At 39.3% G+C, this 14,393-nt stretch overlaps 1 protein-coding gene across 1 annotated transcript; it reads left to right on the top strand.

Annotated features, from left to right (window-relative positions):
- Positions 1-2,837: 2,837 nt before the first annotated feature.
- LOC117664393 (uncharacterized) lies at positions 2,838-14,097 on the top strand. Its single transcript, XM_034415292.3, has 7 exons — positions 2,838-2,880; positions 4,943-5,353; positions 6,296-6,700; positions 6,988-7,042; positions 8,248-8,351; positions 11,809-11,864; positions 13,195-14,097. Exons 1-7 carry the CDS (start codon positions 2,838-2,840, stop codon positions 13,387-13,389), a joined length of 1,269 nt encoding a protein of 422 aa, XP_034271183.2. The 3' UTR covers positions 13,390-14,097.
- The last annotated feature ends 296 nt before the right edge of the window (positions 14,098-14,393 follow it).

Raw genomic sequence — 14,393 nt, forward strand, 5'->3', positions numbered from 1 at the left:
TCTGAATCCGAATGCAATCATTGTTATATATCGAATCGGCATTTAGAGGGGGATTTGTCATAAGTAAATGCCTTATTCTATAACAAGAGATATGTATATATGTACAGGATATTAAGAGTTAATTTATTCCTCCTCCTTTAATGTATTCATATGTAATCACCCCCATCCTTGACTCCTCCCCTTTGATATAAATAGAGAGTGCTTTTACCTCATGCTTGCTTCTCACTGTAAAATCTGACAGAACAAGTAGAATGCCTGTTATGAATAAACTCTTCTTTAACTGAAGAAAAATACTTCTGAATTTATTATTGAGTCTGATCCTCAAAATATTGTAACAGGAACCCCAAATTATTCTTCTGACACTCCGTATCTTCACCCCCATTTACCTTGCAGTCCTAATTCTTTATTCAAAAGTAGGTGCTATTATATTCAGTGAGGCGTATATTCCTAGGAAAATGTGGGTGACATTCACTGTTATCTTTGAAAGTTTACATCCCAAAGCTAACGTATTGGACTACAATGTCCATCATGCTGACCCCCAATAATCAGCAGCTAGAAATGGCTCTGCCATGAAAACCTGTGAAGGGTGAGGATCGATGTAGAAGACTCACTCTATCAGTCCATGCCTTAACAACAAGTCCACCAAATGCCAATTCTGGGTAGTGATTCGTTAGAGTTATAACTCAACCTAGAACAAAATGTCCCTGGTAGCTAGGAAAGGTTTTTGTGACTGTGTGGCATGAACCCCTTCCACTGAACTGCCTGCTCAAAAATTACTGCGGGGTAGGGGGGTGGGTGGGATATAATTAACTGAAACTTCCGCCTGAGCATGTGGAAGTCCAATCTCATTTCCAGCATCCAAGGCCTGTTTCCTAGTTGCACAATAGGCTTGCTTATAAAAATAGGACAACCCTTTTTCTTCTCTTGGTTGTGGTTTATGCTTCCCCTGCTTGCCCGAAGTATCATTTTTGCTTAGTTTATTCATTGGCAGCACAAACTTCAAAACAAACTTCAAAACAAACTTCATTTCCTCTGATAAGGTAAGAATCAAGTGCTGAGCCCTTTTTCTCCTCATACATCAAAATAGCAGAAGGAAAAACCATCTGGATGATGTATGTTAAAGACTGTTATGAATGCTAGGGCTGAATTGAGATCTCGCCTTATATTAGCCAAAAAATGTAATTTTGTTGCCTGGCTAACGGTCATCTCACCCACATCATATATGTTCATGTACATCCACTATCTTTCACATAAACTTTTGGATATCAGTAATAACCACAATATGTTCTTTATAAGCTAATTTCGTAAATGAGTGAAGTGATAAAAAATAGCAAATCCTACAAAAAACACACATTCACACCTCACAAACCTTTATGAAGCCCTCCCTGTAATATCTATGAGTGCGGAAGTATGGGCAACATGGAATGAGTAATAAGACAAATTACATCATGAATTTGATGCCTAAGGAGGCAAATAGCAAAAGCATCTTTCTCTAGTATAAAGATGTAGAATTGGAAGTCCCAGAAGAGCATTCAATAGCCTCCAAAGCCCCTGGATGCACATGCATAGATATCTGAAACTGATTACCAAACTATAATTTTGAATATGAAAGAGGCAGAAAATTATTTAATACACAACTGTAGAAGAATTATATTACCTCTATATTTAATTAAATATAAAAACAAATCCTAACCTTACTATTTTCTGGAACATAGCCACCAACATGAGATGGGGCCAAATTACTTGCATCTGTCCCTAGTTGTATCTACCTATCCTGTGAGATTCATGGGGGGGGGGGGCATGCCCGAGGTCCTGTCTACTGGGAAGTGCACCTGGCAGGTTCTTGAGGAGAGTTTTTCCTGTTGTAGAATCTGCCCTCTGGAATATAATTTCACCAGTGTTTAGACTTGCCCCAATCTTACTTTCTGTGAGGCCTGAAAAACTTGGCTTTGTTGCCAAGCCTGGGCTTCAGGTTGTGTAATTGAGCTTGTCAACCTTGCTGGTTGGTTTCATCCTGGCTCTTCTATTTGCTATTTATATTTTTATAATATTTTTATTCTTTTTAGCAATTCAGAGTCATATATGAGATGAGTAGTCATATAGAATGAATGAATGAATGAATGAATGAATGAATGAATGAATGAATGAATGAATGAATGAATTTATTATTTATTAGTTTGATTTATATGCCGCCCTTCTCCGGAGACTCAGTGGGGCTTACAATACTTTTAAGCAATAGCCTTCATACTTCATACTACTTAGTAGGGCTTTTTGGGCCCCCTAACCAGTGTTCTATTTTATACAAAGTCAGCTTATTGCCCCCACAAACCGGGTCCTCATTTTACATCCCTCAGAAGGATGGAAGGCTGAGTCAACCTTGAGCCTAGTGAGAATTGAACTTGCAGTAATTGCAGGCAGCTGGCAGCTAAATACTACTTTAACAATAGTTTAGTCCACTGCACCACCAGGAATGAATGAATGAATGAATGAATGAATGAATGAATGAATGAATGAATGAATGAATGAATGAGCTACTCAGAGGCAGTCACTATTATTTGCATGCAGATTTGTTTGTTAAAAAAGTATCTTAAAGTAACGAACATTTCCACCACTACTCCACTATTCAAAAATCACACATGTGTGAATCTGGACGCACACATGTTCAGATGCAGCTGGGTGCAATCCACGTCAGACAACTTACCAACATAAAAATTATTGACATTGTAAAGCATGTACACACAGTTCCAGACCAACAGTGACAATGACGAAGGGAATTTGTTTCCTTCCTGCAAGGGCACATTTACCCACAGCCTTCTCTGCTCAAGATCAGTTACAAGATGGAAGGTTTCCCAGGCCTGCAACTACTGTTGATGCTCACAGGTATGATACTGAATACTTTCTTTTCTTGATCAATATAGAAGTTCAATTATATTGTGAGGCTTTGCTTATCCATTTTCTAATAATTGGTAATTGATTTCCTGACAGTTAGAACAATTAATCAGTGGAACAACGTGCCTGCAGAAGTTGTGAATGTTCCAACGCTGGAAGTTTTTAAGAAGATGTTGGATAACCATTTGTCTGAAGTGGTGTAGGGTTTCCTGCCTAAGCAGGGGGTTGGACTAGAAGACCTCCAAGGTCGCTTTCAACTCTATTGTTCTATTCTATTCTTGATACAAACAAATGTTATGTTTTGCTCCTATTTTTTCCAGAAAGAATGGGAAAATATCCAATTCTATCTACCTATCTACCTACCTATCTACCTACCTACCTACCTACCTACCTATCTATACATACATACATACATACATACATACATACATACATACATACATACATACATACTCAGGCTTCATTAATACCCTGTTTCCCCCAAAATAAGATATCCCCTGATAATAAGCCCAATCGGGCTTTTGAGCGCATGGCAATAAGGCCAAGTGCTTATTTCAGGGTTCAAAAAAATATAAGACAGGGTCTTATTTTTGGGAAAACATGGTATTTAATACATGTACAGTGCATGGAGTTTGCTCTTACACTTCACTAATAAGATTAGGAATTTATACTGAGATGTTAAGATAGATGAGCAACTTCTATTGACTTTAGGGGCTACTCCCGAGTTCATACAGCATGTGAAGAGCTGATGAAAATGATTTGGGGAGGGGATTTCAGAAGTTTTAAGTGATGAGATAGGTACCTTTAGCATCTATAGGCTTAAGATACGCACTTCTCCTTTTAAACTCAGTCAAAAATACAAAGTGGGGACATTTTTTAGCCCCATCAACTGCAGGGATCTTGAGGTCACAAAAGGGATGTCATACTTTTTGTGCCACTTTTCTAAGAGGTCAAAATCTGTTTAGCTAGATGTACTTTCAGGCCAGGTAAAAGACTTAGTGCTTTCAACAAATACTCTTTTCTTAAAGATAGGCATTCTTTTGTCAAAAAGGCCACCAGAGTGCTATTAATACACGGCCAGTAATGACTAGACAGTAGTCAGAAATCAGGATGAGTCTGGTAGATCTTTCCAAACTGACACATTTTATTAAAGGGCCACTGTTCAACAGAGACATAAAATTTACTGACTACACTGATGTAGTGTAAATCCCACTGATGTGGGATTTAAATTGGGATGAAATGCAGGGAGGGAGGGAAAGACAGGTTGGTTTTGCATACATATAGGTTACAAATAGATTCAGAATTAAGATTTGTAATGCATTAAAAACACATTGTGTTTTGCCGAGGCTTTTTGAGATAGTCTTTTGAGAAAAACCATTTGGGGTTCAGCAATCTGATGCTCCATTGCTTACTTTAACACCACAATTGAGCTGAATTCATATATAGCAAAAGGTTTCAGGCCATCTCAAAAAGAGTGACAGGTAAGTTCCATCACCTACAAAGCATATACAAAAGAGATATAGATTGGATGTATATTCTTCCTCCTTTAGGGCATCTTTCTGTGAGTGGCCGGCCAGTCCCAGAGAATTCCAAATATACATTCATTCAATCCTGTTGAAGCTGAGAAAGTTTTATGCCTCAAATGGAGAACCTGTGTTGCCAAGGGTTGAGTTAGACCAGCAGCTCTGGAGCCGCATGTGGCTCTTTCACTCCTCTGCTGCAGCTCCCTGTCACTTAAAATTTGTGTCACAACCACCAATGTGCAACACCCGCCAGCACGTGATTTATTGAGCTTTTCAACCCCCGGTCGGCCAACCATAGATAAATCCAAGAAAATAAAAGTTTCAGAAGAAAACAGAATGTTTAATTCAACTACATACGCTAATTTTGTGGCCGCTCAAGAAATAGTCAGGCACGGGAAGGGTTTTGTGGTTCCTAGTGTTTTCTTTTCTGTGGGAAATGGATCCAAATGGCTCTTTGAGTGTTTAAGTTTGCAGACCCCTGAGTTAGACTATTTGATCTGTCAACTTTATCAATACTGCTTTTGTTCCAGGTCTTTTTGCATCCTGTACGTCTTATTTGTTCCCAAGTCCTTCTACTGCAAGTTTGCAAAGCCTAGGAAAGAGTCCAAAAGAGATCGTACTAACTCAAGGAACCTCCCTCAGAATAAGAGCTTTCTGTGCCTATGAATATTTGCAAGGAAACCTCGTTTGGTGCAAAGAAAAACAACCCAATGAATGCCCCTTCCAAAATCCAAGAAATCTCACAGAACTACGATGGCAATATCTGACTCCTGAAGCAAACCAAAAGATCATGCTTGAAGGTGTAGTGAATGGTTGCATTTTTTTACTCATGAAGAATCTCCAAATTGAAGATTCAGGGAGTTATTGGTTTGGAATTCGAAGCGGCATGAAGATGGGTTCCGTAAAGTCAATCAAAGTGGTAGTTCATCATGATGAGCACGGTGAGCATTGATGGATAAGTGGGGGAGGGGTTTAACCATTTCTCAGATAAAAGGACTTTCGGAATATAGGCATCTGACATTAATGCTGGTACCATATTTTCTCTGGTGTGCAGAGGCTGAGAAGTCATATGAGTGGAGTTTGTCATGTATTGAGATTTGTGATGGACAATCTTGTATTTGATAATACTTTGGTTCACCTTGAGCCTCAGGTAAATAGGCGTACTTTAAAATATATCCATAGTTCAGGAAGACTGTCTCTGTCCCTACCACTCCCTCCATCACCATGTTTAGTTTCCTCCAGAAGGAACATGTGTTGTGGCAGCTGTGTTATTGTATCCTATTATCCATTTTTGTCAGAATGCAATTTTTTTGTTACAGTACACAAACATAACCTGCATTATATCCCATACCATTTTCATCATCAATTTAATATTCTGAACAGGTGCATCTATAAGAGAAAAGCTATTGGAAAAAAACCCTGTACAATTGAAGCCTTATCCTTGTTATACCTGTGCCATGTGTGCAGTACACATTTAAAGAGGGGGGGCATAGTTTACTGCAGGGTCATCTTGACTTTTTTTTTAACCACTTGAATGCCCTGATGTCAAACCTAACCAAATGTTCCTTTTTAATAGCATTTACTGTTTTTTTCTGAAGACATTGAATGATTTACTGAGCCAGCCAAGATCGATTAATGAGATGCTACTGAATTGAAAATCCTAAGTATTCTCAAAAACAGCTATTCCTGCACATACATGTAAAGACAATTCCTAAAGGACCATATGAACCTCACAAAAGTCACAATTTCTTTAATTATTCTACTGCTTCATTCTCCTTACTGTGTTGAATGCTTTGCATACTCATTGCTGTAACAAGTAAGGCATAAGACCACTAGATATGACAGACCAAACTTAACCTTTTTTTAAACTGCTCGTTTCCTAGGTCATTTCTTGCCTGGCATACCTGTCTCACCTCCAACATCTAGGATGCCATTTACTTCCACTGTATCAGGAATGAAGACACGACAGATGATCAAGATACAAGGAGAATCTCTTAGCGTCAAGGCTTTTTGTTCCCAGCAATATGCGCAAGCAGAGAAAGTTTGGTGCAAAGAGGAACTGACGAAAGAATGCAATCTTGCAGAGCCCATAAGTTTCTCCGGATCAGGATGGAAAAGACTCACTACACAACCAAATCAACGTGTCATTCTAAATGATTTGGGAAACGGATGTATTTATGTCTTCATGTCAGCTCTTCAATCAGAAGATTCAGGGATATATTGGTTTGGGGTTCTTGATGGCCCCAATATAATCCCTTTAGGAAACATCAGGGTGACTGTTCAAACAGGTGAGCGCTAACAGATCATTGGGATGGGGGGTGGGGCAGTGCCTTCACATTCCAAGAAGCATCTGAGATCAAGATACAACAACTTGTACATTGTCTATTTTAGTCTACGACTGTTTGTGCTCATGTTAAGACCTGGATGGGCAAGAAAGGAGGAGTTTTAGAAAAAGAAATAGATGTTGTACAATGTACTTTTTTTTTTTAAAAGGTAAACCTAAAACTTATCTATGAAGAACAGCAATGATAATGTCAATACCTCAGTTTCTTTTTTGTTATGATTTTATTTTCAGAACAGGAAAGGGAAAGGGAAGATACCGGGACTGCAACCAGTGAAGATGAACGAAGGTATCGACCATTTAAATTGCAATTTGAAAAGATTCATCAAGAAACTGTGGTTGCTGTGGAATCTATCTACTTATTCACTCTTTGAGACACTGCAGTTAGTTTTAACTAATTATCAAAGCAAAGATACAGTTGTAGATTTTGCCTCTTCCATTAATAGATTGTTATATTTTAGAGCAGGAAGGTAAAACTCGATTTCATTGAGGGCTGCATCAGAGTTGTGTTTGACCTCGGGAAGTGGGCGTGGTCATCTTGATGTTACTCATGTCAGGGGCGCCTGTGGTGGCCCGAGTGCTCTGCCAGCGAAAACGGGCTCCCAATCTCAATGTCAGCGTTCCAGAAAACCCACAACTCCCAGTAAAGATGCGGAAGCAGGCATTTTCCAAAGTTCTCTTTACTAGCAATAGGTAAACTGGCACATCTGGGAAATCCCGAAACCGAAAAGCCCGGGCTTTCCTTCAATAATACAAAGCTCCCAAACCCAACCCCTTTCTCCCCAATCGGTCACATGCTCCAATCACCGTCGGTTTCACCTCGGCCCAGCCCCTGACCACTCCTCCTCCAGATGCTGGACCGCCCTGACCGATGGGATGAACGCTGTTATGTCTACTGATTCCCCTCTCCTAAGTCCCCCCTCCTACTTTCCCACACATGAGGAGGTGGCAGCATTGAAGCTTCCGGCCAAATATAGCTTCCAAGGTCTCTCCGTTTTTGGCTGAGACGGCCTCCTGCAACCCTCTGCCAGTGAAAATGGAGCGTGCAACCCTCCCAAGTTCTGTTTTCACTGGCAGAGGGTTGCAGGAGGCCATCCCAGCCAAAAACAGAGATTGGGAGCCCGTTTTCGCTGGCAGAGGCACCTTGGGCCAGTCCTTCACTATTTTCAGGGTGGCCCCATGGGCCAAATCTAAGCTCCCGCAGGCCAGATTCGGCCCGCAGGCCTTGAGTTTGACACCCCTGTTTTAGAGCATTCCCAGGCTTATTTTCTATGACTTGGAAGTTTTCAGATTCATGACAGAGTATTTAGCATAGGTGTCTGTAGGGGGTCTTTTTCTTTCACTCCAGTAGTGTGCTACCAAGTTCAAGCTGTTTCCATTTTTCTGTTTCCCTCTGAAAGCCATGTAAAATATAACTTTGTGCTTCACATACAAAGGTAACCTGCCAAATTGACCATTAACTTGTTTTAATTAATGCAACTGTGATTATTGCAGAGTTTACCAGGTTGTCTGGATTCTGGTTTCCATTGCTGTTGCTCTAACAATTTTTGCTGCCTTCGCATTAGTTGTCATTGTGTTCATCAAGAGAAAGAAGAGAGGTATGTTTAGCGCTTCTTTTGTCTTCCTACAGCTCAGATTTTCGTGCATGTTTTATAGCATATCATCAGAATACTAATGAATATGAATGTAGCTTATGCATATGCAAATACAGCATATGATATTAAGAAAGTATGAGAACTGCATTCCAAGATGAAATTATCTGGACAGACTTTGAGCTTTCATACTCATTTTAACACTGTTTAAACTGTATTGTCACTTGTGAACATAGAAAAAGCCTTTGTGAGGCTGGAATAGCTAGAACTGGGGCTTCTGTCCAAGAGATGTTTTTGTGTATTAATTGAGTTCTATATTATTCCATCTGTTAAAAAGAAGTAAACACAGGGGTGAAATCCAGCAGGTTCTGGAGAACCAGTAGCAGAAATTTTGAGTAGTTCAGAGAATCAGCAAATACCACCTCTGGCTTGTCAAAGAGTGGGGTGGGAATGGAGATTTTGCAATATCCTTCTCTTGGACTGGGGTGGAAATGGAGATTTTGCAGTATCCTTCCCCTGCCACGCCCACCAAGCCACACCACGCCCACCAAGCCACACCCACAGAACTGGTAGTAAAAAAAATTGAATTTCACCACCGAGTAAGCATGCAATATAGCTAAGACTAAGAGATGGGTAGATTTAAGGCCTCCTATCCCTTGCCATAACCTATCAGTTACAATTATTCTATTTTATAGATATGAAAAAATAGACCTTCTGGAAGACTTTCACATTAATTAATTCCAGACTACCTAGAGTCTGGTATATTTTTCTTTGCACTACAGTTTGCTAGTTTCTAATATAGCATATCCTTTAGGTAAAAGTATCCTTACACAATAGCTGAATGCAATAGGCACTTTTTTTTTTAAGTACCAAGAGAGTATAGGTAGTCCTCAAGTTACGACTACATGTAACTTTTGTTAAGTGAATTATGCCCCATTTTATGACCTTTCTTGCCACAGTTGTTAAGTGAATCACTGCAGTTGTTAAGTTAGTAACATAGTTGTTAAGTGAATCGGGCTTCCCCATTCACTTTGCTTGTCAGAAGGTTGCAAAAGCTTATCACAGGACCCCAGGATATTGTAATCGTCATATATTTACATATATATATGAATCCGTTGCCAAGCATCTGAATTTTGATCATGTGTTCATGGGGATGCGGCAATGGTTGTAAGTGTGAAAAATGGTCATAAGTCCCTTTTTTCAATGCCATTGTAACTTTGAATGGTCACTAAATGAACTGTTGTAAGTTGAGGACTAGCTGTATCCATCAATACATTAGCATCAGTAGACATTATATCAGTGGTGGGATGCTGTTTAACAACCGGTTTGGTGATGGCATGCTTCAGGCAGTTTTTCTGTGTTACCACTTGGAATAACATAGTTTAGGCGCGGCAATCCGCTCTGCCGTGCCAATCTGCTGAGAAGATAAAGGTAAGTAAAGCACAGGGGCAAGCGGGTGGGCCAACCTGATTGTCCGAGCTACAGGTTCTCCCAAACCGGCCTGAACCGGTAGAATTCCACCCCTGAATTATATTGTCTCATATACTATTAGAAGAAAAGAAAACTACAGAATTTGTTGCCAAGATCTATGACCTGCAGAGTATGTACAAGGTATATCTCTCACAACATAAAGAGGGAAGAATATCTAAAGTCATATTGTTTTGGATTCACTTAATGCAGAGGTCGGCAACCTTAAACATTCAAAGAGCCACAAAGGCCCTAACCGGAAGCCCATTCAATACTGGAGCCAACCAGAAGTCCGGTTCCCCCCCACACCATAGAGTCTCCTTCTAGCGCGGCGTCCTTTTTCCTCTACCTACCTTATCTGAAAGCCCTATCAATTGTGGAGCTGACTGGTGATAGGGAGCCGCAGTAGAGGGATGAAAGAGCCACATGCGGCTCCAGGGCCAAAGGTTGCTGACCCCTGACTTAATGCAAATACGAACTGCTCCAACAATGAAAACATGGAAAGGATTTGACCTTGGAAAAGTGCTATTTATCTCTGAGCGCTGTGAATTTTTCCAGCAGGAATCTTGCCATAGTATGTTTCTTTTGTGCTGGATGCTTCCTGGCTTCAGGTGAGATGGAGTGCAGAAAAACTGTAACAGCTTTTCAGCTTGGGCCAGATGCATATGTGTCAGCAAAGAAGATGAAATTGTAGCCTCTTCCACATGTTACTGAACTACAACATCCACATCCCACACCATTGGTTAGGCTAGAGATTGATCTGCTGGGTATTGTAGCAACATCTGAAAGAGGCTACAAGTTTCATATCTCTAATGGGATATGTAGATATATATTCTTTAGATATATATCTAAAGAAAAGCAAAAACATGTCTTCCTTTTGTCCCTTTTCATTAATGTTTCACATATCCTACACTTAGCAATGTAGGTGAGAATCAGCTTTTTTTCAGTTAATAATGCCCATCTTTAATCCATTTTCTGCAGTATGCAACAATACTATAGAACCATGATGGTGAACCTATGGCATGTGTGCTTGAAGGGGCACGTGGAGCCATGTCGCCTGGCACACATGGCATCGCCTGTTCCTCTTCTGGGTTTCTGGCGCGCATGCGTGCACGATGATCAGCTGGTCTTTTTGTGTGTGGCAGTGCCGGAAACTGGAAGAGCTGGTCTTCTGTTTTCCTGCGTGAGCATGCACACCTGCCAGCTGATCATCGCATGAGCATGCACAACAGAAACCTGGAAGAGTAGCTGTCTGGTGCGCATGTGCGCACCAGAAACCGGAAGTTCATTTTTGGCTGCACACATGCGCCCTGGGCAACTCCTCTTCTGGGTTGCGGCCCAGACACACACGCATACTCCCTTTTTGGCACTCAATGCCGAAAGATTCATCATCACTGCTATAGAATATACTATAACACAGATATAGGGAGAATCCCATACTTCTTTCATAGGCTGATTTTCTTCCTAGATTCAGATCTTCATGTATAAACCCGATGGGGATATGCATCCAGGAATTCATATGGATGTAAAACATATGGCACCATCTCCATCAGTATGACTTGTTGCAGAAGTGGATACTAATATTCAATTATCCTGCAAAATATAAATATGGTCTATTAACATCTTTATTAATGCCGAATATCAATTTATTGCAAGCATCAAAGTCAGGAGGTTAGAATTTCATTTTATATTTCTCACAGTCCCCAAGATGACTTTCAAACTTGAAATCCAGAGTGCAGAAAAAAGATGAAATGCAAGTTTGAATCAAACATTTGAGTGTGTCACCTTCATCAAACTACAAACACAAGCAGGACCAAGTGTGCTCATTAATGTATATCCAGTCGGTCAGATGTATCCATAAAATAGATCCATTTCCCATTTTAATTTTAGTTGTACACATGGTGTTTAGAAGCTCAGCTAAAACATTAGCATGTAAATTGGCCCAAAGGCAGGAACACTTACAGTATATACTAAAATGAGACTCTCTTCTTAATAGTGGAAGATGACGTGAATTATGGTGATAACCCAAACTGTAAAGTAATATCCTTACAGGTAAGATACCCCCTTCAACAAGTGAGGAAAATGTTTGATTCTGAACAGTTTCTTCCTTGCAGAAAATTCATTATTCAAGTACCACAGTTTTTACAATTATTTTCTTTGCTACCATCCTACTCAGCTCATATATTTGTAAACAATTGTGCAAAGATTCTGGGGTTTGGGTTTGGATTAAAGCAGTAATTCTTTCAAGAAAAAAAACAAATTCATTATGTCCAAATAATTACTGAAATCTGAACAATTTTCATTGTGTAGAATTAAACTTCAAACTAGGTATTAAACTTTTCTAACAGTTGTCCTCAAAGTTACTGAAAAATAGTATCATGCAATCCTATGTCTCATTACTCAGCATTTAATATAGATTATAAGAAACATAGTTAATTCATTGCTGTTGGAATGCTGGTAAATTGTCTTTTCTGTGAATTCCTTAATAACATACACATTCTCACTCAACTTATTTTCACCGAAAAAAATGAAAGTAGCATCATTGTGTTTTGTTTACTTAAATTTACAGCAACATAATGAATAAGTTTAGAACAGAAAAAATAATGCAGGATCCAATTGGATCGGTCACTGGGACTTCTCTGGCTGTTTTTGTGGCTGCTTCTCCAACAATCTTACTAGCTGCAAAAGCTGCAATAGCTTCACAGCTAGTAAGATTGTTGGAAGAGCAGGCACAAAAACAGCCAGGGATGTGATCGAAGCCTGGGAAACAGGCCTCTCGTGAGTCACAGGAATGCTGATTTACCACCAGCCTATCAAGTACTTAGAAGGCAAGGGCTGGGCAGCTCAAGCAAAAGACAGCTAGCGACTTAAAAGTCTGCCATCAACACACCCCAATCAATATCTTAAAAGCCACATACAACCGGTACTATAAATACCACACACAGAACAGCTCATTGTGCTAGAGAGAAGTTCCCTTAAGATGGGCTCCAGCATGAGTTTGAAAGCTCAGAATACAAAACCTCTGGGCCCAGTGACCGACCCAGATTAGATCCTGCAACATTATCCTGGGACAGGTATACTTGCCTTCAATTGCTCTTATTCTTAATTAAGGAATGTAATTTTATACAATAATGGGAAGAGGAAGGCACTTTGATTTCTGTCATGGCCCAGCAAGACTTAGGACTTGACAGCACTTCAAGTAACTTATTTTTAAAAACATGTTAGTTTGGCTACACCAAAACATATGCACACATTAAATTACAAGTCCATAACATAAATACAAATGCCTATACATATTTCCTTGTACAGTATTGAAAATGGAATGTGGTTAGTTAAGAGATTAATTTTAAAAGGGTGTTTTTCTTTTCTTGTGAGTGTTCAGATTCATGAAAGCAACACTGCCCAAAGTTTGCATGAAGAACAGAACACAATATATTCCATAGTGAAGATGCCCGGATCAAGCAAAGATGTCAACAGAACATTTCCATTAAGATCAAATATCGACAAGCATTCCAGTGAGTCCATTGGTACAGTTTCTCCTTCAGATTCTGTGGAATATGCAAGCATCTCCTTTTAATCATATTTCACCTTTGGGGTCCAAAAATAAAATAAACTTCGTTCTCACTCTGCACATCTGGATTCCAATGGCGAGAATTTCATTGGTTTTAGAATTATGATCTCTCCTAGGATACTTCTTTAATTCCTCAGCTAATTTATTGACTAATTTATAATTTTAAGAGCTGATATTTTAAATCCTGTAAGTTCCATTATCTGAAATATCTGCACCAGTTTGCTGCTCTGTGAAGATACACAGCCTTGCAACTACTTAGATATGGACAACTTAGTCCCAATTCTTCATATGAGACTCTTCTTTGTGCCTATACTACTGAACAGAATTAATGGTTTGTTTTATCACTATTTTGAGGTAAGAGAGACAAAAACTAGCTTAGGCCTTAAAATAGTATAAAAATCAAAAGAAACACCAAACAAACAAAAATAGACATCTGGAATGAACTAGAGTGTGTACAGATAAACTACACTGTGAATAAATCACATAGACTTCTTTTGGTCCTTTCTTTAAAAAGCTTCAAATTTCATCCATTCTATGCATGCTTTAATATATTCACAAATGTAAAATTTAACACACAATATATATTTAAATTGCTGTTAAAATTATTCATGTTTATGCAAGCATTCTTCCTCATATGAGCAAAATTTATGCTTGGAAAGGGACATGGGCTATTTTATGTAACACTTTACTGCATAATTAAATCTGTATATGTTTCAAGAAAAGTGGTTTTTTTTTTTTTCTGAAATGGTGTCCCTTTAATTACAGCATCTATGGAGATAGAACGTGAGCTTGGGCTAAATAGGAGGGATCAAATGAGGTATATAAGTAAGAAGTGAAAACCTTTTTTAATTTATGTACTTGTCTCCTCAGCTGAGTTCTGATACCAGAAATGTATTTAGGTATGCAAAAACTATTTGAAAAAGGATGCAGGGATAAGGGAGCTGGTAGGGAAGGCTCTTCATCCTTCATCCCAGGCAAGCAGCTTTGGGTACCGTGGTGGGATGCCACAG

Source organism: Pantherophis guttatus, chromosome 3 (genome assembly GCF_059756535.1).
Source record: "Pantherophis guttatus breed Tessera chromosome 3, ASM5975653v1, whole genome shotgun sequence".
Classification (NCBI taxonomy): domain Eukaryota; kingdom Metazoa; phylum Chordata; class Lepidosauria; order Squamata; family Colubridae; genus Pantherophis; species Pantherophis guttatus.

Coding starts and splice junctions, on each gene's coding strand:
- LOC117664393 (XM_034415292.3), top strand. CDS start 2,838: ATGGAAGGTTTCCCAGGCCTGCAACTACTGTTGATGCTCACAG. Junction 5,354..6,295: donor AGTTCATCATGATGAGCACG/GTGAGCATTGAT, acceptor CTCGTTTCCTAG/GTCATTTCTTGCCTGGCATA. Junction 8,352..11,808: donor CATCAAGAGAAAGAAGAGAG/GTATGTTTAGCG, acceptor TCTTCTTAATAG/TGGAAGATGACGTGAATTAT.